The sequence below is a fragment of the Geotrypetes seraphini genome, chromosome 2 (genome assembly GCF_902459505.1).
Source record: "Geotrypetes seraphini chromosome 2, aGeoSer1.1, whole genome shotgun sequence".
In the NCBI taxonomy this organism is placed as follows: domain Eukaryota; kingdom Metazoa; phylum Chordata; class Amphibia; order Gymnophiona; family Dermophiidae; genus Geotrypetes; species Geotrypetes seraphini.
This window is the reverse complement of record NC_047085.1, coordinates 250,762,797-250,786,401: the sequence shown is the minus strand read 5'-3', so window position 1 is coordinate 250,786,401 and position 23,605 is coordinate 250,762,797. Positions and strand designations below refer to the sequence as shown.

Sequence of the window (23,605 nt, the reverse complement as noted above, 5' to 3'; positions counted from 1 at the left end):
AGAACTTGGAATACGAGGAACAGCTTAAGAGGCTGGGATTGTTCTCCCTTGAGAAAAGGAGACTGCAAGGGGATATGATCGAGACTTTCAAAATACTGAAAGGAATCGACAAAATAGAGCAGGAAAAAAATTATTTACAATGTCCAATGTGACACGGACAAGAGGACATGGACTGAAGCTAAGGAGGGACAAGTCCAGGACAAATATCAGGAAGTTCTGCTTCACGCAACGAGTGGTGGACATCTGGAATGCTCTCCCAGAGGAGGTTATTGTGGAATCCACTGTTCTAGGATTTAAAAGCAAACTAGATGCACATCTCCTTAAGAAAGGCATAGAGGGATATGGGTGACTAAAATTATGCCAGGTGTACACCTGGCTGGGCCTCCGCGTGTGTGGATCGCTGGACTTGAGGAACCGAAGGTCTGATCCGGAGATGGTAGTTCTTATGTTTTGTTTGGGCTTTAACAGCCAATAGGACATGGGGTATTTAGCATGGAATTTTCTGGTAGATATTCGTGTGGAAGAACTGTTAACATGTATTTAGTAAACTTTTTACTGACTTATTAAAACTGTTTTATTTGAATGTGGATGACACACTGTTGGATCTTGGGGTTTGAATTTTAATTACTTATCTTTCTGAATCTGAATTGACTGTGATTTACAAGTTCAGGTACACAAGCTCTTTCCCTGTCCAAGTGGACTTGCAATCTATGGTAATTTGTATAGGGTGAAGCAGCTTGCCAAAGATCACAAGGATAGTCAGTGGGAGAAGCGGGATTTGAACCCAGACTTCTTGGTTCTCAGCTTGCTACTCCATTTCAACCCTCCAGCCACTGCTGCAATTTTGCATGGCATGCTTGTTTAGTCCTATATGAAACTCTCATAGGAATTCACTAATATTTTTATTTATAAATTTTTCATTCTTACAATAATTTAATTTTACATAAACTTCAATTAATACATGAAAAATTGTAATTACAAGTAATTCATCATATCACATAAAGGGTGGGGTTAATTCACTAATGTAAAAATGAGACGTGAAGAGGGAGGCAGAAGGTCAGCTCACAAGGGCCTGTGTATCACTAGGGACAGGCTACAGGGATTATGGTAGCATACCTTGGGCTTCTATTAGCGTATTGATGACAACCTTTCTAGCTTAGTTTTTTAATTACTTGGCAGGTAACACAAATTATAATGCTTAAAATGGTTCAGATAAGTTTACTTAAAGGACTAATGGTAGCATGATCAGTAATGGTTACGTGTGGGACTTACTCATGAATTTTTGATCGAAAGGCCTTTTTTGACTAGATAAGTTTAATGAATGCACCGAATGAATTGTGGACTGTATTAGATGAGGGGACGTATCCATGAATTGGTCCATTTATGAAAGTTGAAATTAGAGCCGAAAGATTTCTCCAACTCTGAGAAGCCTTTGAAAGGACTAAATATAATCAGGTTTTGGATTCATCATGTGTTGGACTTATTCATGAACTTTGAATGAAATTTTGAAAAAAATCTTTTTCCCCTTTTCTCATCATCACATATTTTATGAGATAAGTCCTACGAACGGATTATATGAATTACGATTTATATTCATATGGGATGTACTCATGAATTGATTTATTTATGGATTTTGAATGAAAACATATACATAATTTTTTGTTCACTTTTTGCACTTTAGCTATTATTATATTTTATCAATTTTACTCGCATTTTTGCACTTGGCACTTGCACTTTGATATTTGTTAGTAAGAACGGGCTTTTTCAGTCGATTTTTTTGCCCCTCCATGCTACTCTCAAAGTTTTTCACTAGTGTTTTGTTAAATTTTATGATTATCATTGAGACCAGATGATGTATGGGGCAGAACTTATTTAGGTTTTACTCAAACCTGGTGCTTGTCATCTATGAGTTTCTGCCCGGGGCTATGACAGTTACCCACGTTTAATCGTAGCCCGTACTGAAGTGTCTTATTTATTATTCACTTTTATTATTACTATTGTCTCATTTTTACTATTATTACTATTGTCTCATTTTTACATTAGTGAATTCCTCCAGAGACTCTACCAATCTCTTTTTGTACTTTATTAGATTATTTTGGTAGTTTTTCAGAGTTTTTTGAATGTCTGCTTAGTGCCAGGAACTTACTTGCATCAGTCAGGTAATATGGTGTTTCTGTTTGTGTCTTTTCCAGTGGCAGTGTGGAATTTCTGCAGTCCGTGAAGCTGCCTGCTAGTAATTGCAGTGACATACTCATCACAACTAAAGCTGGTGTGTCTCTCTTGAGAGCACAGGATCTGGAGCCTTGCTGGACTCTCAAACTGAAGAATATCCAAAGGTTTCTCAAAGCACTTTTCTTGTCATTTACCTCTATGCTGAAAGATTCATTACTTGGAGAATGCCACATAACCTCTAATTTTATAAATTTATGCATAGTTTTATGCTCATTGTGCAAAGCTTTGTGCGCAAGTTAGATAATAGTATCAGTTAAATGTGTAGCATAATTAGCTGCTTACCTACATGTGGGCACAGGCCTACCCAAGACAATTCAGCAATTGCTGCCTTTTTTCCCCTCTCTCCAACATTTGGATCTGGCATTTGTCCCCACTTGCCCGGCAACTTGCCCCTCTCTCTAAATTTTACCCTTATACCTCATCACCTTTGCAGGCAGGGACAGCAATGTACATCCACCAGCCCCACAGACTTCCCTCTGATGTGCCCCACTCTTACTGACATCACTTCCTGTTTTCTGACTGACAGGATGCAGCAGAGGGAAGCCTGCAGAACTGGCGCAAGTAGTGGATGCATATTGTTGGTGCCGCCCAATATCTAAGGTACATTAGAGGGGAGTGGCAAATTCAAGGGCTACAGGCAAAAGAAGAGGGGGCAACATGCAGAATAAAGTATGTTGTGGTGGGGAGGGACCCAAAATAACAGGCCTGGCTATGCTACTGGTTATAATTGCTGTTAAGTGGCACTAATTAGCAGTTACATGAGTAACTGCTCTTGGTCAGGATTGTGCAAACTGCATGCAAAATTCTTTGTGCACAGCTGCTAGGGGTGTGTGGACTCAAGAGGGCCATGGGCGGGCCTAACACTTAATCGCACTCAGGTTCTACAATATTAGTACACTTCCCCCTCCGTATTCACGGTGATGGGGGAACAGCATGGCAGCGAATACTGAAAAACCGCGAATAACTTTTCGCACTTAAAAAGATAACAAACCACGAATAACCTGACCTGCGATTTGCTCCGTACAACGCTGGGAGCAGCGATTTCCTCCGTGAACCGCAGGTGAGCAGCAATTTCCTATGTGAAACGCGGAGTCGGAATGAAAAACCGCAAATAATCAAAACCGCGGTTAACGAAACCGCAAATACGGAGGGGGAAGTGTAGTCACACACCTAATGGCCTACAGTTAGGCTCAAGCATTTACACCAGGACTGCCCAAGTCCATTCCTCGAGATCTACTGGCAGGCCAGGTTTTCAGGATATCCACAGTGAACATGCATGAGAGAGATTTGCATACCAAGAAGGCAGTGCAGGCAAATCTCTCTCATGCATATTCATTGTGGATATCCTGAAAACCTGGCCTGCAAGTAGATCTCGAGGACCGGACTTGGGCAGCCCTGATTTACACCAACCTGTGAGCTAGTACTGTATAAGTGCTCATACCTAAAATTAGGTGTGCAACTGTGAACTTAGGCACAATTGCCATTATAGAGTACTAGCATAACTTTAAGTGACCTTTTGGAGAATTACCCCCTGTATTCTTTAATAGACCTTAAATTTTTCAGTTGTCTTGTTTTTCACTGACAAAATAGTGTAGTAAAAACTATTTATAAAAATGTCTTTGCACTGGTTTAAGAGCCTCCTGACTCTGGGCTACTGGCAAGTTAGTTTTGCTGCCCTCTTGCTCCCATCGTTGAGCCTAGAATGTTCCCTCCTTCCCCTGATCTGTGTACTGTTGCCAGTTACAGCCAGATCTCTCTTGCTGTTCACTTGGGTATTTTTATGAAGGTTTCTCAGTTGATATTGACGTGCAGCCGATGGGATAGCCACGTTGGGGATGGCTGACTGCTGGATTTTCGTTTCTCTCCCTCTTGAGGCACCCGGTGTGCTGGCAAAGATGGGCTGTCACCTGCAGAAATTTGGCAGCCTAAGCAATGAAGTCATTTCAAGCTGGACTTCAGTCTAGATTGTTTTTGATTGTATTTCTCACTTTCTTTCCATTTTATGAATTATTTTTTATTTCATTCATTGTTTTGCCCCTTGTTTTGTTTTTATTTTATTTTTTAAATTTCTCCAGAATTCTAATGTTTAACGGTTCCTCCCTTCTGCATCTAATCCTATCTCTCCTCTTTTTAACCTTCCAAAGTCCTTTCGATCAATGTAGTCTTGTTAGAATGTTTATATTCTTATTTTTTCCTCTATCTCTATTTTACCTCTTTTATTCTACTAAATGTTTTTTCCCAGGTACTTTAGTTAGATTGTGAGCCTTCGGGACAGTAAGGGAATTTCTAAGTACCTATCTTACTTATAATTTTATTGCACCCTAATGTATATTTTCTGTAAACCGCTTAGAACCTAACGGATTAGCGGTATATAAGAAATAAATTACATTACATTACATTTCAAAAACAGAAAATGCCTTTTTATAAAATTGCACCCTTGTATAAATATGGAAATATAGGCGCATGGAAAGAATGAACTTGCTTTTTCTTGATCTGCCTGTAGGCGTTCCTGGGGGACTTGTTTGGGCAGAGTTGGGACGGATGTGGCATAAAACACAAGCGTGTTTTATAAAATATGTGGCTTTATGTTTGGAATACATAACACATACCAGCTTTGGAACAGGAATAGATTTGTGCAAGAATTTCTGTGTGCAATTGTTGCTGGTTCCAGGATCATAATTTATATGTAGAGGCTGACCAAAACCAGGAGAAACTGAAAAGTCAAGCCTGCTCCCTTGCCCATGAGCTTCCCAAGCATCATTAGGCCCTTCTCAAGCCTACCCTAACAAACCTCGGTGGTCTAGTGGCCTCGTTAGGAGCAAGAAAGAACCTCACTCTTTCCTGCCTGCTGCTCCGCCCATTGTCGCTGTCGAGGCTGCTACAGGAAGTCCAGGCAACCATATTGAGATTGCTCTTGCTCATGCTGGTGCCAGTCTCAATATGGTTGCCGGGACTTCTGCATCTGCAGTAGTCTCAGAAGCCATTTCAAAGTGTAATAACAGCAGCAGCAACGGCAGAGCAGTGGGCAGGTGTTTTGCCTGACTGTACCCTATTACAAGTAGTCAGCTCAAACCTCTTTACCTACTGTTAGCAAAAGAACAGTCTGATCCTCTAATTTCTATTGTAAAACAGTATTATACACACAAGCTTCTTTTAAAAATAGGCATAGTATTTATTTACAAAGAAGAAGAAAAATACTTCACCATGGGTAACTGCATCGCCACACCTCACACAAACTGAGGGAAGCCCATCAACAACAGTCAGGTCAGGAGCTCTTCCACAGGAGGGGTCTGCTGGGCAGTGGGCGCCTTCATTCCGCAGCTGAGCTTCAGCTAACATTGAGGGGCTTCCTTTTATAATAGTATTTGCACGCAGTGTTTACCTTCCAAACACACACAGGATGGCAGATGATGGTACATATTCCCAATATGTGAGAATTGTATATACAGTGGTGCCTCACACAACGAACTTAATTCGTTCCAGGAGCAAGTTTGTTATGCGAAAAGTTCGTTATGTGAAACGCGTTAAGCGCAGTGACTAACGACTGCCTGCAGTGCCTGCGCGGAAGGATGCAATACATCGGCAGCGATCGTGGAAGCTCGGGCGACTTCGTTGTGGGAAACGAAGTTCGTTGTATGAATCATGACATGAAGTTCGTTGTGTGCAGCGTTCGCTGTGCGAGGCGTTCTTTATGCGAGGCACCACTGTATTTAAAAATAAGAGGTTACATCTAGGTTATCTGCTTTTTGTTAACAGTATGTGAAAGTTCCCAAGCAATGAGAGCAGGTGTTCTGTCTGAATAATCGTTTCCCAGCAAAGAATTTGGCTTCTCACAGACACTGGCAAGCAGAGTAGGCTCTACTGATAAACACTCCCTGGCAAGCAGCAACTCGGCTGAAGCACTGGTCAACAAAGACTTCTTGTGAAAACTATGCAATGCTGATATTGCTAGGCCTAGACTTTCAGGTGAGAGCATCACCTAATAGAGCTAGATTTTCAGGTGATGCCCCCAAAGAAGCCACCAGACCATCAAGGTTTTCTAAGGTAGGCCTGGGAAGAGTCTAGTGATGCTTGGGGGATTGGGGCGGTGATAGTGCCACTGTGGAGGAGGGGATAGTCTGGGGGCAGCTTGGCGGGGAGAGGAGAGGGAGGCTGAAAATGACCTGTTATTTTCAGCTGAAACCCAAACCTGGATTTCAGATTGGTTTTGGTGCGATAACTGGTCATCCTCTATTTATAAGGGCACATAGACACCTATGTTACTTTTATAAAATAATCTTAAAATAGGTTCCATTATGGATGTCTTGCATCAGTGTCCTGCTATAGAATTAACCCTAAGAAAGTCATTTTATAACAGGCCACCTAACTTGGTAAGTTATTTTCAAATTTCCCAATTTACTTTGGAGTGCGAAGGAGTGTGGGGGGGGGGGTGAGGCAGAGAGGAAGACAGGTGCTGGCACCCCCACCAAGATGGCACCCGGGGCGCACTCCCTCCCTCCCCTTTTTTTTTTTTTTTTTTTTTACTACGCCACTGGTAGAATTGCACTTTACATGCATTAGGCTCCTTGCATATATGCTGGGCAGTTTTATAAAAGCCACTGTTGTATGTAAAATGCTGTTTTCCTCTTTCTTCTGGTGATGAGATGACAAGGATTGTAGGACACTATAAAACTATCATAAGACAGTTTTTTTATAGATAGGTTTTACTGATTGACACATTATTCCATAGAGCTATCCTGATCTGAAAAGAGCCAACACGTGCTGTAGAGGAAGGAGTGGCCTAGTGGTTAGAGCTACAGCCTCAGCACGCTGAGGTTGTGGGTTCAACTCCTGTACTGCTTCTTGTGATCCTGGGCAAGTCACTCAATCCTCCAGGTACATTAGATAGATTGTGAGCCCACCGGGACAGAAAGGGAAACTGCTTGAGTACCTGCCTGATTGTAAATCGCTTAGGTAACTTTGATAGGCGGTATATAAACAACTTAAATAAATAATAACGTTGTGCCCCTTTAAGTTTTCTCCACTCCTCTGTTGGCTGTGCTGGATTAGAAGGGAGCTGCCTTTTGCGTCTTAAGAATTTTATTTATATATCCACCATCCCTGCCATCTTCCCATAGGGGGCCACCCATGCAGGTACCACACACAATTAGTTCAGTGTAAAAATGAGCTTCTGTGCTTTTACTCATCATTTCTGAGGTCTAGGACATAGCTATCACCTATAACCTATGTGTGCTTTCTTTAACAGTGAAGCCACTCTTGGCTATTTCACCGATGACCAGATCCTGGACTTTATGCTGCAGGTACAGAACAAGAATGGCACGAAAAAGGTAAATATCTTAACAAAGTAACACTTTTTCTGAAAACTGAATTTTTGAATAGTACTCCAGCTGAGAAGACAGGGGCATAGTCACAGCCATATAGAGAGCTTGGGAGGGGGTGATGCAACAGGAGCAGAAGGGGATGAGAAGGGTTGGGGTGGAGATTGGGGCATCGATGGCTGATGTGACCACTCTGTGTTGCCTCCTTACCATGCCAGGTGGTAGTGATCGATGGGAAATCTGGTTTACCGGTCTGGAGCTCAGAGGTTCCTTGGCACAGGAAACAGTGTCTGGCTGCTTCAGTGATGACTACTGACAGGAGATCTGCCTTCCTTTTCTGGGGTGAAGAAACCCAGCCTGGAGTCAATCGCTCTGTGAGTATTAACATCTTATTTGATGTGACTGTTACAGGGCAGCAGGGGTTTGATATAATCTAGCATCTTGAAGAGGTTTCTCAGACTGTGTTTTTGGGTAAGTGAGGAAAAGTTTCCTCGAGCCTGTTTGAGTTGACTGATTTTGGAGCCTTTGAGGCTCATAATCGAAACAAAAATATGTCTAAAAAACTGCCTAAATAGACACTTGGATGATCAAAAAAACAGATCGTCCAAGTGCCAATAATCAAAACAGGAATTTAGACCATGCTTTTGCCATTTGGTGGTGGATGATGAGGCTACTCATAAAGACTACAGTACCATAAAAATTGAGTTTGGCCTATGTCCTCAAGATTAGTGATTATATTTACAAGTCAGGCATTATACTCACTCTTTATTCCAGACTTATGGCATTAATGTTCAAGATTTTGTTTTTTTTGCTAAATGTTGGCCCCTCTCAGCTATTGTAAAGGGGTCAGTTGGTAGAGATTTTGAGGGGAGTAAAGAAAAGTTTAAGGGCCTGACCCATTACAATTTGTGGTGGATAAATGGAATTAGGACTATGGAAATGTATTCTTTGGAAGACAGATATGGGGGAAAACACTGCTTGCCATGGAATTGGTATCATGGAGTGTTACTACTATTTGGTACTTACTTGTGACTTGGATTAGCCAGTATGGCTATTGTTATGGTTTTAAGCGTTTAAATCCAGTTTAGACAGCCACACAGTTGCTGAAAAAGCACAACTTCGAGAATTGTTTCATTTGCATTTGTATATCCACCCCTGAAAAGCAAAGAGAATGAGGTTTCCTACTGGTGGGAAATATCATAAATGGGGAGTTTTGAATGCTACATACAAGCATTGGGGCTCATTTTCAAAAAAAGAAAGAAATCCCCCCAAAATGGCATAAACCGGCACTTGGACATTTTGATTGCCAAAATGTCCAAGTGCTGATTTTCAAAAATGGCTTCCTAGACGTCCTGCTAGGCTTTTTGTTTGCAGTGCATCCAGAGTTCAAGAGTGTGTGTTGGTGTGCTTAGTGCTTGGATGTCTTGTGGTGATAAACATTTCCCAGGATGACCAGGACACCATTTACATGTCCTGAGTTAGACCTGTTTAAAAGCATCTAAATGCCACAAAGGTGCCCAAACTGACCAGATGACCATTGGAGGGATTAAGTCATGACCCCCCCCCCACACACACACATACACTCCCCCAGTAGTCAGTGACTCCCTCCCACCCCCCACCCCCAAAGATGTGAAAGAAACAGTACATACCTGTCTCTATAACAGCAGCACCTGGTATGGGTAATCCTAGTAGAGCAGCAAGCAGGTATCTGGATTAGCCTGATGGGTGGTGTAGTGAACCATAGAGAGGGTGAACCAGGCCTATATCCCACCCTACCTACTACATTTATGGTGGAAAGTGTGATCCCAACAAAATCCACCAAAACCTACTGTACTGCTTATAGGGGACACCTACTGCCATAAAGGCTATTGGGTGGCAGACAGGTGGGTATAATAGGTTTTGGGGGAGTCTTGGAAGGCTCACCATACATTATAAGGGGGTTCTGGTGAGATGTACACCTGGCACCCTAAGATCTCCCACTGCTCTGTTGGCATGTACTGTATGTGTGTCCAGTGTAGTATAAATGGTGTCCCTGCCTACATCCAAATGGCTTGATTTTGGACATTTTGAACTTGGACATTTTTCTTTTTGAAAATGGTCAAAAAAGTTGAAAGTCTTAAGCAGTGGCGTACCTAGCATATGTGATACCCGGGGCCCATCATTTTTTGGCACCCCCCTTCATCTGTACGAAAAACATGATTTTTAGTAACAAGCCACATGTCACATATGAGTACCTAGGAAAAGGCAGCATCTTACATACTGCAGTGAGCAGTACAACATCAATACACCCATTGTAAAACTAAACAAGCCGACAAACCTCCCTGCCTGTGGCCAGCGATGTCTAAACTGCTTTCTTACAGCAGCCGGAGCATTGTAGTTGCATATGGCTGCCGTAAAGGTCGTCTCTGATGCAACTTCCGGTTGTGTCAGAGATGACCTTTACGGCAGCCACACGCAGCTTCAACACTCTAGCTCAGGGGTGCCCACACTTTTTGGGTTTGCGAGCTACTTTTAAAATGACCAAGTCAAAATGATCTTCCAACAATAAAATTTTTTATAAACCACAAAGCACACTGTATGCTGAGAAAATGTTAATTATCATTCCTATTCTGGGGTCAAGGCAGATGACTCTATGCACTATCACCTCAGTAACAACCATACAAAATAGACAAATATACCCCCTCCCTTTTTACTAAACCACAATAGCAGTTTTTAGCGCAGGGAGCTGCGCTGAATGTCCAGCGCTGCTCTGGACACTCATAGGCTCCCTGCGCTAAAACCGCTATTGCGGTTTAGTAAAAGGGGGCCATAGTGCAAAATATAGACAGCAGATATAAATTCAGACACATTTTGATCACTAAATTGAAAATAAAATCATTTTTCCTACCTTGTCTGGTGATTTCATGAGTCTCTGGTTGCACTTTCTTCTTCTGACTGTGCATCCAATCTTTCTTCCCTTCTTTCAGCCTGAATGCTTCCTCTCCTCCAGACTTCATTCCCTCCCCCAACTTTTTTCTTCCTCTCTCCCTGCCTCCCTTTCTTTTTTCTCTCTTTATGCCCCCTTTCTTTTTTTCTGTTTCCCTTCTGTCTCCCTGCCTGCCCCCTATCTTTCTTTCTTTCTTTCTCTCTCTCTCCCTGCCCTCCACCAAGCTGCTGCTGCCACCATCGGGGAACAGGCCCCAAAGCCGCCACCACCGCGGCTGCCCCAAGCTCTCTCTGCTTCCCAGCGTCGGGCCGATGGAGAGGAAGTTCCGCCCAGCCAGGCAGCCATTGGGCTCCGTGATCGACTCACTTTGCCTTGGCGATGGACCATTTTCCAGACCTGGCTGGCTGTGCACCCCCCCCCCCCCAAGGCTGCACCCAGAGCAGACCGCGCCCCCTTGATACGCCACTGGTCCTAAGGGCCAAGATGTCTAGACAGCTGATTTTCGCAAAAAAAAAAGATGTCTAGCGGTTTGTTTTTGTTTTTAAATCTTTATTCATTTTCAAATATTACAACAAGTGTATAATAAACAATCAGAAAAATTTTAACTAATCACTTGACAATCTTACTTATATTCCCCCAAATATATAGATATAAAAGAGTCTTTGCCTTCCAATTTTTGACACATTTCTCAAGACATCTAAATTGGACTTAGACGAACTATCAAAAATGGTCCTCATTGTGTCTGGGATTGCCCATTTGCCCATTAATTTCTGACTTTTGGAACAACGTATAGAATCCTTTGATCCATATATACCACCAAACTTGGACCCCAACATCAGTAGAAGTCTACTGGATTGTGTGGATGATATTGTAGAGGAAAAATGCGTTTCAAGTTTTATCTTCATACAGCATGTTTGATTGCCAAGACATGCAGTGATTACACCCTATCCCACCAATTATATTCCTTTGATGTAATCAGATGCTTGAATTACTGTGAATGGAATGGATGTCTGTTGAAAATATGGGTCTCAAAGCAAAGAAGCAATTTGTGAAGATATGGGACCCCCAACTTCTGTACATTGATAATGAGGGTACATTTTTGATGAACATTTTGGAGTTCTGATGCATGATTCATCTATTTATATGACACTAGTCTTTAAGCCCGTTACATTAATAGGTGCTAGAATAGATGTGTGTGTCTTTCTTTCTTTCTTTCTCTCTCTCTCTCCTTGACCGCTTTCTGTCTCTCTCTTTCCTCGGCTGTCCACCATCACCCCTTGCCTGTTCCACCTGTCCAGCAGTAGGCCTTCTCCCTTCCTTTTATCTCCCCCTGTCCAGCAGCACTTCTTACCTGCTCCCCTGATCCTCTTCCCTGCTCCCCCTGTCCAGCAGCACTCCTTACTTTCTCCCCCTGACCCTCTTCCCTGCTCCCCTGTCCAGCATGCGGCTCCTCTTCTTTAAAACAGCCTACCGGCTGTAATGAACCTCGCAGGCCGCTCTGCACCTCGGTAGCACGTTTCCTGTGACATGATACCGTGCATCAGAAGGAACGTACTATCGAGGTGCACAGCGGCCTGCGAGGTTTGCTACAGCCGGCGATCAGGGATGGAGCAGCAGCGGTTGGTGAATGAGGGCGGGAGGGGGGAGTCGCCAGCGTGTCCCCTGCCTCCATGTTCTCCCTGCCTCTGTGTTTGAAAATCGAATTCTGCACGGAAGCACACCTCACGGAGGCAGGAAACATAAAACCCTAAGTGCGCATGCGCGCTTAGGGTTTTATTATAGAGGATTATTATTCTTCCACAAACCCACCCAGCCAACCACACCTCCACCACATACGCACATCTACCCACCTCACACTCACCTACACACATCTTTTCATACCCAACCACAAATATACCAAACCACAAATAGGTCTTATGTAAAATGTGACCCATTTTCTAACAAATCTACATGAAAGAAGGGTTTAGACACCAAGAGAAACAACTTCTATTCTTTTCAAATTAGAATTCATCTTGTTTAAAATAAATGCCATTCTTTAGTTCAACAGAAAAGGAAATTGTGGGGTAGTAGATAGACTATTTATAGAGAAAAAAAAGATTTGTTCTCCCAAGCTGACAGTTTTATATTACTTAACAAATATAAATGACTTCCCTCCTCCCCCCCCCCCCCCCGAGACATGCCATACTGAAAGCTCCGGGGGAAGCTGTCCTCCTTTCCCTCAGTGCCACTGTTGCGCTGATGTCCTGCTTTCTCAGCGCTCCCTTCTGGAAGCAGCGACTCCGACCTTGCACGAAACCTCCTCAGTGGATCCCAGTTGTTTAAAGTAGCGTGGCCCTCCCCCTCCTCCCTTCCCACCGAGAGTTCGCGTGTGCAGCATTCTCCACACCTGCTTCGGGGCCTTGTACTGCCCTGATTTACTCTGGCACGTCTCTGATGACATCATCAGAGACGCGGCAGAGCAAATCAGGACAGTAGAAGGCCCCGAAGCAGCGTGTGTAGAATGCTGCACACGCTGCTTGAATTGGCGTTTGGAGTCGGCCCGCGAAGAAAGTAGCAGCTGGAGTTTTTTTTCTGCGGTTCCCTTCCCGCCCCTTGAGGTGTCGCCGCGGCTCCTCTCGATCCACGCCAGCGTCGGAAGCCTTCTCCGACGCTGGTGCGGCTCATGAGAGGATCCGACAGGAGAGCAAGATGTCCAGCGCTGTGGTCTAGTCCTTCCGGTGAGTGTAGGTAAGTGCTGGGGATTCGCGCATGCACACTCCTGCGGCCACACACCTACTGAGCACGGAAGCATGCCGATAGGAGTGCGCATGCGCAGCTAGCTTTTTATTATATAGGATAATAAAGTTTTTACTGTGAAGTATTGGACCAGTATTAGGCACACAATACTCAGGATAAAGTGACTGCCACGATTTAGAGATTTGTGTGTGTGTTGGGGGGGGTATGGGGTAGGGTACATAGGTTAGGGGGGACTTTAGGCTCTCGTTGTGACAAAATAAAAAATTGTAGCCAATGTTAATGGTTTATGAATCTTGTGTACAATATTATGCATAAGTTGATTATTGTTTTTTTGTTCTTGGAGATAATAAAGATAGTTCAAAATTTTTTTTTTAAAATCAGATGCAGGACTGGGAGTGTTGTCAGTCCACACCATCTTCTTGTGTCCTCTCCTGAAGTTTCTGAATTTCTAGCCTGGTGGACACCCTTTCCCCACTAGAAATGCTCTTTTTAACTATCCAGGCTTGCTTTCATTTCAGTCCTTTCCTTTTCTGGTTTAGGAACAGACCACTGAGGTAAAGTTTCAGGAGCATCAACATCTCTACCTTGTGCACCCTTCATATCCAATGGTGATTTTGGATCTCGCCAATATCACGACGACTGTGATAGCATCAGCCAGTGAGTATTCAGCAACAGAGGTTAGAGGAGGGGAGATACTTTGGATGCTGCTGCTGAACATTTTTATCTCATCTGGAGACAAAAGTAAAAACTTTTAGTTCTCACTCAAATAAATTAAATAACACCATCAAACATACTTTTAAATAGCTACAGGTAATTTTTCAGAAATTATGAAAATATGGTTTATTAAAACTTAAGATATAGCTCTTCATGTGCACATAAAGCAGTTTATAATCTAAAAAGGAAGTTGGAAGAGGAACACCAATAAAACTGATAGGACAGAGGTGAGCAAAAACCTACAAGGGAGACATATGAAGAATAAAATAGGGAAATAAAACCCACAGCAGAAGTGGAATAGAAGTTGTCATCCTGGCAAGGCCTGCCCTAAATTGGCTCCAGCCCCAAAGCTTCTCAGAACAAATGCATTTTAAAGCATGATAATGTGGGAAAAAATGCTTCCAAGATTAAACTGTTTGGTTAGAGCAGGGGTGTCCAACCTGTGGCCCAGTGAAGTATTTTGTGCGGTCCCGATCGAGGGCGATGCAGTGGTTTCCTCTGCTGCCCCTGGGTGTTTACCGTCTTGCTGGCTCCTTCCTCTGTCTTGCTGCAGCGTTTGCGTGTTTGTGTGGCCCCAGAAACATTTTTTTCGGCTAGTGCGGCCCAGCGAAGCCAAACGGTTGGACACCCCTGGGTTAGAGTATTCCAAAGGGCTGCAGCAATGCAAAAAAAGGCACAGTTTCTTGTGGAGGCAAATTTTGCCATAGATTCAGGAGGAGTGCAAAGTCTTATCATTCAAGGAAGGCAGGCAGTGCTTTTGGGGTGTAAGGAATTAAGAGAGGATGCCTGGTATCAGATGCCTAAAGCCATTCATTTCCTGTGTGACTTCTTCTGAATAGCGAGTTTAGTGCATTTGTGAGTGTTTGAGTGCGTGCACAAAGCAGGGGTTCTCAACTGCGTCCTCAGGATCTATCAGGCCAGTCCGGTTTTCAAGATACCTACAATAAATATACATGAGAGAAATTTGCATGCACTACCTTCATTATATGCAAATCTATCTTATGCATATTCATTTTGGATATCCTGAAAACCTGACTGTCCTGAGAACCACTATTCTAATAACGACACAACCCCATATGGACCAAAGGTACACCCACTGCAACACTACAAGGCCTTTCACACACACTCATACAGCACAGGTGTTAAACCAGCAGGAGGCCAAACCCAACAAAAAAATTAAAAAAGAAAAAAGAAGTGGAGAAAAAGCCTCAGTTCAGCTTCATTTGGCAAAAATCTCCACTTCTCCAAACACTCCTGCATCCACACAAAAACTGTAAGGCAAACAGCACTATAGTAGCTTGCTCTGTGTGCTCCATAATGAGTGACTCGGATGTGTTCATACACCCTAAAACTGGCCGTGTGTTTAAGCTACGCTGTTCTACCTCATGTGTTTCAGAAGGGGTAAAATATATTATTCTATGTCCCTGTATGAAAGTGTATGTGGGACATACATATCGTCAGCTGAAGATCAGATTGATAGAGCACAGATCTTGCTGAAATACCCGACGCCTGGAGGAACCTTTGGTAGGACATTGCTTAGAGGCCCGGCACGATTTTGGGTCTTTGCGATGTACAGTGATTGAACACATACCTTTTCCTGTTTGTCGGGGTAATTGGAGACGCCTCCTGTGGCAGAAAGAGCAAAGGTGGATTTACTTGTTGGAATCTGTCCAGCCTGAAGGACTGAATGCCCGGATTGAGTGAGCGGCCTTTTTCGGTTTCTGAGGCTGTATGATTGGTGGTATACCGGAAGGGGTGGAGTTTTTGTTAGTCTTTTCAGCGCGGTGGCTACGGGTTTTTCCAGCGCCAGAAGTGAATTTTGAAGTGGAGGGTGAGCCAGAGGAGCACTGATGTGTCTGACTATATGCTTATGAAGCTGTGAATTTTGATACCCCTGACGCAGCACGACAACGCGAAATGGGAGGTTCCCCGTTGGGTTTCCTAGCTGCTTTGCCCAGGATCGTGAATTTAGAAGTGCCTGGAGAACGGCAGCAGCTAAGTGGTTTTTCTTTTCATGGGCCTCTTTGCATGGGTCAGGACTGTTGTGCTTTTGTGCCCCTCATCCACAGTTTCACGTTTGGGGTTGTGTACCCCGGGTGCTATTGGACATTTTCTCTACAGGCTACTATAGTGCTGTTTGCCTTACAGTTTTTGTGTGGGTGCAGGAGTGTTTGGAGAAGTGGAGTTTTTTGCCAAATGAAGCTGAACTGAGGCTTTTTCTCCACTTTTTCTTTTTTAATTTTTTTGTTGGGTTTGGCCTCCTGCTGGTTTAACACCTCATTTGTATGAGTGTGTGTGAAAGGCCTTGTAGTGTTGCAGTGGGTGTACCTTTGGTCCATATGGGGTTGTGTGGTAATTAGAATAGTGGTTTATAGCCGACCCTTATGTCCTGAGAACTCCAGGTGCAGACTGACCATAATGTGTTTGTGAATGTGTGACTGCATAGGTCATGAATGACCAATTGCAGGGTGTTTGAGATGTCTCCTGGGTGACCACTAGGTGTGATGTAAGTGAGCAAAGTGTGTTTGTATGGGTAAGCTACAGGATTCAATGTGTCCTGAGTGTGTGAGGGGTTACTCTAGAGCAGTGTTTCTCAACTCGGTCCTGGAGTACCCCCTTGCCAGTCAGGTTTTCAACATATCCACAATGAATATTCATCAACTTTATTTGCATACACTGCCTCCATTATATGCAAATTTCATTCATGCATATTCATTGTGGATACCCTGAAAACCTGACTGGCAAGGGGGGTACCCCAGGACCGAGTTGAAAAACACTGCTCTAAAGCAGTGTTTGCCAATTTCTTCAAGTCAAGTACACCCTAGATTTGAAAAAATTTCAACCGAGTACCCTGGATTGTGGTGTTGACAGATGCCAGCCTTCGACTGGGGAGCTCATTGTTATCATTGTTCTGTTCAGGGGTGTTGGACACCCTCCCAGTGAAAGTGGTCAATCAACCGGTTGAAGCTCAGAACCATTCAACTAGCTCTGACAAGTTTCAAGTTTTATTTAAAATTTGATTAATCACTTAATCTTACTTCTAAGCAATGTACAAAAATAAAAAGTTTGAAAACATTCAGGGAAGTACAATATATGAGACATGGACTTACTTACATTGCCAATAGGGAAGGGAGGTAAGAAATAAAATAGGAAAGAAACTAATATGGGAAAAGCATAAGGTAGCCTGTATTTGCAAGTGAAGGGTGTGCGCACATATAGGCAAGGCTTGGCTCTTACTTTATATACACTTCTGCCTCCGTATTCATGGGTTCAGAACTCGCAACTTCGGTTATTCACGAGTTTCTAAACCCTGACCCACCTCTGCCTCCCGGACCTCTCCACCCCACACCCAGTGGCCCAGCGGGGCAGGAGCGAATCCCCCCTGCTCCTTCTCCATGCAGAGCCACCAACCAAAATGGCTACCGCAAGTTCCTGCTGTAGTCTCGTGAGACCACGGGAACTCAGTCGCCATTCCCGTTGACGACTCTGCATGGATCATGAGCAGGGGGGGATCGCTCCTGCCCTGCTTCGCCTCTGGGCCACCAGGTGTAGCGTGGAGAGGTCTGGGAGGCGGGGGTGGGTCAGGGTTTAGAAACTTGCGAATAACCGAAGTTGCGAGTTCTAAACCCATGAATTTGGAGGGACAAGATTACAGAAGACGCTGGAGGGCCAGGCGGTCCGGGTCTTCTCCAATAAGTCGACAACAGTAGCCTCCATCACTTACCAGGGTGGAACCAAGAGCACTCCTGTGGCTCGGGAAAGCCTGTCTTCTTTTTGTGGGGGGATTTCCTATTAAGTTTAGTTTAAATTGGCATGTCCTGTTCTCCACTATTATTAATCTACTGCAAATTCTGTCAGCTACTTGGGACAATATAATAATAATAACAGCTTATATACAGCAGTACCGTGAAGTTCTATGTGGTTTACAAAAGATTAAGTAAAGGTACAAATTGACTGACTTTTTAAGAGGGTAGAAGAAAGAGAGTAATAGGACATGAAATTCATTGTTAAGGAGAAAGTGATCAATAGGACAAGTTAATCGCTATTGAGGGGAGAGAAATATCACCTTCAAACAGTATATAAAATATATCATCTGCTTATATAAATGAGTTAAAGCCCAAAGAATTCAGTTTCAATCCCAAAGGGGCCAGTAATACCCCAGGGCTCTATTCTTCTCAACATTACCATTTACAGTAAAAATCCAAAAATCCGGACCATCTGAGATTCTGAACTGCTCGAGAATCTAGACTATAAGGTCTGCAAAATTTCTCCCTTCTACCTTCCCCTCCCCACATGGTCCAGTGTCTCTTCTCCCAGTCCTACCCATAGCTCTCACTCCCCTGCATAACCCCTATTGTATAGTACCTTTGCAGGATAAGGAAGTCTTCCGTGGAGTAGTGCTGGTTGCAACCTTACTTACAAGCTGCCTCAGGCCTATACTATGCCTTTCCTTCTTACCCATCCACTCTTCCTGAAAACAGGAAGTTGCATTAGAAGAAGTTTGTACACTGCATTTTTCATAGTATGATCTAACGTTCTCTATGTCCAACACAAGTGTTGATAGGCACTATATAAACCATCATGCTTACCTTTAACATTTTTCTTTTCATTTTGTTTTCTTTGAATCAGTTGGAATAAATGAAGCTCAGAAAAATGCGTTTTATGTTACCTTGACAACGGAGCATGTCCAAGGATCTTTAGGAATCCAGCCCAAGCCTTTGTTGGTTAGCAAATTGGGCTTAAGGTGGGCTTTGGCCCATAGTCGTGCAGTGCCACTCGAAAAGGCAACTCCCAAAACTAACATTGGAGAAGTGAAGAGATTTCTTTCCAGGCTGAAATTTATTGGTCCTCTGAAGGTGAGAACTGTTTTTGTTAATTTTGGGGAATAATGGTGGAATGAGAGAGAGGTTATCAGCAATTCATTGAGATCCATTTCAGTTTTAATACTATTTGTTTTCCTTTTTGTCCAGCTTACACATATAACATGATGTGTATCACTTTTATATCCCATTGCCTTTGATACTGGTAAATGAATCACTTCTCAAATGTCTCAGGAGATGAAAGGATGATGCTTGCTCTCCTTGTTTTTCGCGTCTTTGTGTCTACAGCCCCAAATTTTCAAAGGCTGCTTGTTTTACTAAATAATTTGAAATGTTTTTTTTCTTATTTGCTCCAGTTTTAGGTTATGGATGTGCAGCTTGGCCTCAGAGATGCTGAAAGTGTTGGTGAACAAGGTGTCCAGCAAATCTACAGAAACAGTGTCTGGGCCTGAAGAGAAATAGGCACTTACCAAAAACTTTAGGCTCTATACGGCACATTGGAGTGATCTGGTGTGAAAACAGACTGAATAGAATTTTACCTCACCTCTTGTGCGTGTGTATAGTGTAATGTAGCTATTGTTCCCTGGCCCAGAGATCTCCAAATGTGAGTTTGGATTAGCAACTGCCTTCATTTCATCAGACAGGTTAAACTAGTTCTAGTTTAACATCAGTTAATTTACGGACTTTGGAAATTCAGGGGGGAGGGGTCCCCCTGATAGAGCAGAAATACAAGTCCATGGATGAAGTTGGATAAAATAAGGAATGGCAGAGCTTGTCCAAGTGACCTGAAGTTGGCAACCGTAGTTTGAAACGTAAGTGTAGAGTAATATTTTTGAGGTGTTAATTTATAAACTATGAATTTATTTTGGGCAAAGCCACTGGAATGGAAGCTTCATACTGTAAAGTTGGTGTGCTTTTCTGTTTCCTGTTCAGACCTGGCACTGCATGGGAGTGACTGATTCAAGCGTTATGGCACACATATGGACCAACAGCATATCTGCCTTCCTTAACCTACAGGTTGCTGTACATCCTCGCTGCAGGGTTTCCAGATAATTTATCAAAATTGCAATCCAAAACACATTGTTGGTTTTTAAAAAAATATATTCCGAGATCGTAATGCCTACTTAAAAGAACCTAACTACTCTAACCTCTTTTGATCCCTAGGTGTATGTATATAGCAGTAGGTAGGAAGCTTCTGTGTCCCTTGCAGATAGGGACCTGGTTCATTGCTACTGATTCTCTTTAAGGCTGTCTGTTTGGTGAGGCAGAAGCAAAAGATGCCAGGAACTCTTTCAGTCCCCAAACATTAGATGTGTTGCTCCTGTCTGACAGGTGCCCCCCTCAAATGGAAAATATAATCTAGATTTGCCCCAATAAGCCAGATTGTGCCTTTTTCTTGCTATATCAAACACCTAGATTTGGCTACAGGCTCTCATAAAGTTATGTCCTACTGTCCACTGGTTTGTGTCTTATTTTAATTGTGTATATACGTAGTTTTGTTTGTGAATATTATTTATACAAGTATTGACTTAGAATGGAATGTTTCATTGGAAAATTATTGCTAAGAAGTATGGCAGCCAATGGACTTAAAATGCTTGTTGCTAGTGGTTGAGATGGTTTCCATAAAGGATTATTTTTCCCTAGAACCTTCCTAAGTCCACTCACGGTCTTAATAGGGATGAACAGAGCACAAATTATGTGTGTCATTTCTGACTTTGCAGGAGGTACTATGGATTGTATAACATTATATTTTAAAAGGTTGTTTAGCATATCTTCCTGGTGCAATGGAGTGGGTTGAGAACAAGGGGAACCAGGTTCAGTTCAACTGCACACACTTGTGACCCTGAGCAAGTCACTTAACCCTCAATTGTCTTAGCTACAGAAACATAGATTGTGAGCCCATTAGGGAATGATAAAGTAACTGTATAAAATATGTAAACGGCTTTGGTTGTACCACAGAAAGGTGGTATTTCAAATCCATGTCCCTTTCCCGCTGCTTATATTTTTTTAGAAATCAGCTGGTCACCTTTTTTCTTTCTGTTATGGTTTATATCCCCAATTTGATAAGAAGGATAGGTGCTTGTCACTCTCCTTTCTCCCTCTTGCAGAGGATCTGTAAATATGTTGTTTTAAGAAAGTAGTAGGAAAAAAGTTCTATAATATCAATGTCTAACAGAGCGCAGCCACTGGAACATACAATAAAGTAGATTGATTTAAATCATTCTTAAAAATTTTTTTATGTAGGAAGACCTCAGTGTGGATTGATTAGTCAAGCAAATGAATTCATGTTCAATACTATAAGCCATGTATGGGCGGCAGCCCATTGCATTACACCATCATAGTCTTCCTATGTGCGATACAAATCCAGTGAAAAAAAATGTGCAAAAACACTCAAAGCAATAATCACAAACATATATATATTCACAATGCTGCGTTACCACAATTTATGAGACAAAAATACTGCACAGCCCTGAAAAAAATAGAAAAACAGGACTACTTATCTCAATGAGAAGTCTGGAGACATCAGGACTACCAGAGACACTTCTGGGCAAAAGAGCCCAAGGTATAAGATACTGCGCTGCTGAAAAAAATGCCCCGAAAGTATCTTATACCTTGGGCTCTTTTGCCCGGAAGTGTCTCTGGTAGTCCTGATGTCTCCAGACTTCTCATTGAGATAAGTAGTCCCGTTTTTCTATTTATTTCAGGGCTGTGCAGTATTTTTGTCTCCCAAATTGTGGTAACGCAGCATTGTGAATATATATATATGTTTGTGATTATTGCTTTGAGTGTTATTGCACTTTTTTTTGTCACTGGATTTGTATCACACATAGGAAGACTCTATGATGGTGTGATGCAATGGGCTGCCGCCCATGCATGGCTTGTAGTATTGAACGTGAATTAATTTGCTTGACTAATCAATCCACATTGAGGTCTTCCTACACACACAAAAATTTTAAGAATAATTTAATTAAATGTTCCAGTGGCTGCGCTCCACAATTTGTTAGACAGAGACATTATAGAACTTTTTTTCTACTAGTTTAGTGGTGGTTCTATTATAACTTGGGTTCTTTTTAACCACGGTTGTTTTAAGAAAAGCAGACACTTTCCCCCTTTCTTTTTTTAAAGAAATACTCTTGATTCAAAAAATGCAGTTAGAGAATATAGCTCGATAGCTCCTGTTACCACAGATTGCAGAGGGCTGTTCAGTGCCACCCTGAGTTTCATAGGTTTCATTTTGGGTTTTGTAAGTCAGGAAGCATGACACATGTTGTTTGGTTATTTAAAATTTGGACTTGTTTGGAAAATACTCACACTTCAGGAAACAAGAATAATGAAAACCCCAGGGCTAGAATCTGGATTGCATAGGCATTTCAGAACAGCTAGGCTTTTGAGGATGATGGAAGACAGGAAAAAGAGATTATGTGCTTACCCTGGTAAGCTCTTTTCCAGTAGATAGGCGAGACATTCTCGACAAGTGGATAGTGTCCCCAGGCCGCATGCCATCTGCAGAAGGTATCCAGTTCAGATTTTTTTCACTAAGCTCCATGGCTCCAGCTACTGTTAGTACCCAAGCACCAACAGCCACCCAACCAACGTGAAGTAGAGATGCCCATAACAATCAAGGTCAGAAATAACTGTTCTGCTCAAAGAAGTATGAGAATATCAGCTGCAAACAGCCAGCAAAAGCCTCAAGGGAGCTCAGAAACTACTCCCGCAGAGAAGAGGAACAGGTAATTGAGGCCAGCAGCATGCCAGATTTTAAGAAAATATGGGATTGGCACGTGGGATCTCTTCACGGAGGAAGTTAGGGGGTGGGTCATTAGTGTGGGCACACTAGATGGGCCGTGGCCCTTTTCTGCCGTCAGTTTCTATGTTTTATATACGGTATACTCCCCAGTACATCTAGTTTCCTTAAAACACAATCCTGTGTTTTTGAACCAGTAAGCTGAGAAACAGGCACACGTACTTCCTGATCCATACCTTCTATTACCCTCCAGGTACTTTAGTTAGATTGTGAGCCTTTGGGACAGTAAGGGAAATTTTCAAGTACCTTTCTTATTTCTAATCTTAATGTATATTTTCTGTAAACCGCTTAGAACCTAACGGATGTAGCGGTATATAAGAAATAAATTACATTACATTACATTACATCAACATGGAAAGCCGAAACCATCTTCGGCAGGAAGAAGAAACTGTGAGCAAGGAAATCCCCAGCTCTGAGATCCGGAGGAATGGTTCACTAAAAGAAAGAGCCTGGAGTTCGGAAACACCCTTTGCTGACATAACAGCAACCAGAAAGACCATCTGGAGCATACCAGCCAAGAGGGAAGCATTCTTAAAGGGCTCAAAGGGAGTCTTGGGTAGACTAGACAGCACCACATTGAGGTCCCACGAAGGGAATGGCAGTTTAATTAGTGGTCTAATGCGATGAGCCCCTTTTAGAAATCTGGCAATGCCAGGATGAGATGACAAAGATGACCCTGGACTCGAAAACAAGAGAGCCCAGCCACTTAGATCTGAAGGGATGCCACAGTGAGGCCTTGATTAAGAGCAACCTGGAGAAAAGCAAGCATCGCCGAAATTGGAGCAGAATACCGCTCTGCTTGTTCCTGAGTGCACCAATGCTGGAAAATCTTACATGCCTTAATGTAAGCAGATATAGCAGTTGACTTCTTAGGCACCACATCAGAACAGGCCTTGTGGTCTAAAGCTATGCACTCAAGAGCCATGCTGTAAAAGCAAAGCAACCCGGGTCGTCCAGGCAGTCCAGACCCTGCTTAAGTAGGTCAGGATGGGTGCTCAACCAAAGGCGGCAACCCTAGTGAAGATGCATCAGATCTGCATTCCATGGCCTGCAA

General features: G+C 42.9%; 1 protein-coding gene across 1 annotated transcript in view; it reads left to right on the top strand.

Moving 5' to 3' along the window:
* Nucleotides 1-20,281, top strand: part of FAM234B (family with sequence similarity 234 member B) — a 115,721-nt gene extending 95,440 nt beyond the window's left edge. The window contains exons 8-13 of the mRNA XM_033929339.1: nt 2,193-2,336; nt 7,478-7,559; nt 7,769-7,924; nt 13,752-13,869; nt 18,556-18,782; nt 19,103-20,281. Of these exons, the coding sequence (XP_033785230.1) occupies nt 2,193-2,336; nt 7,478-7,559; nt 7,769-7,924; nt 13,752-13,869; nt 18,556-18,782; nt 19,103-19,108 (733 nt within the window). The 3' untranslated portion in view covers nt 19,109-20,281. The remainder of the gene's footprint in view (nt 1-2,192; nt 2,337-7,477; nt 7,560-7,768; nt 7,925-13,751; nt 13,870-18,555; nt 18,783-19,102) is intronic.
* The last annotated feature ends 3,324 nt before the right edge of the window (nt 20,282-23,605 follow it).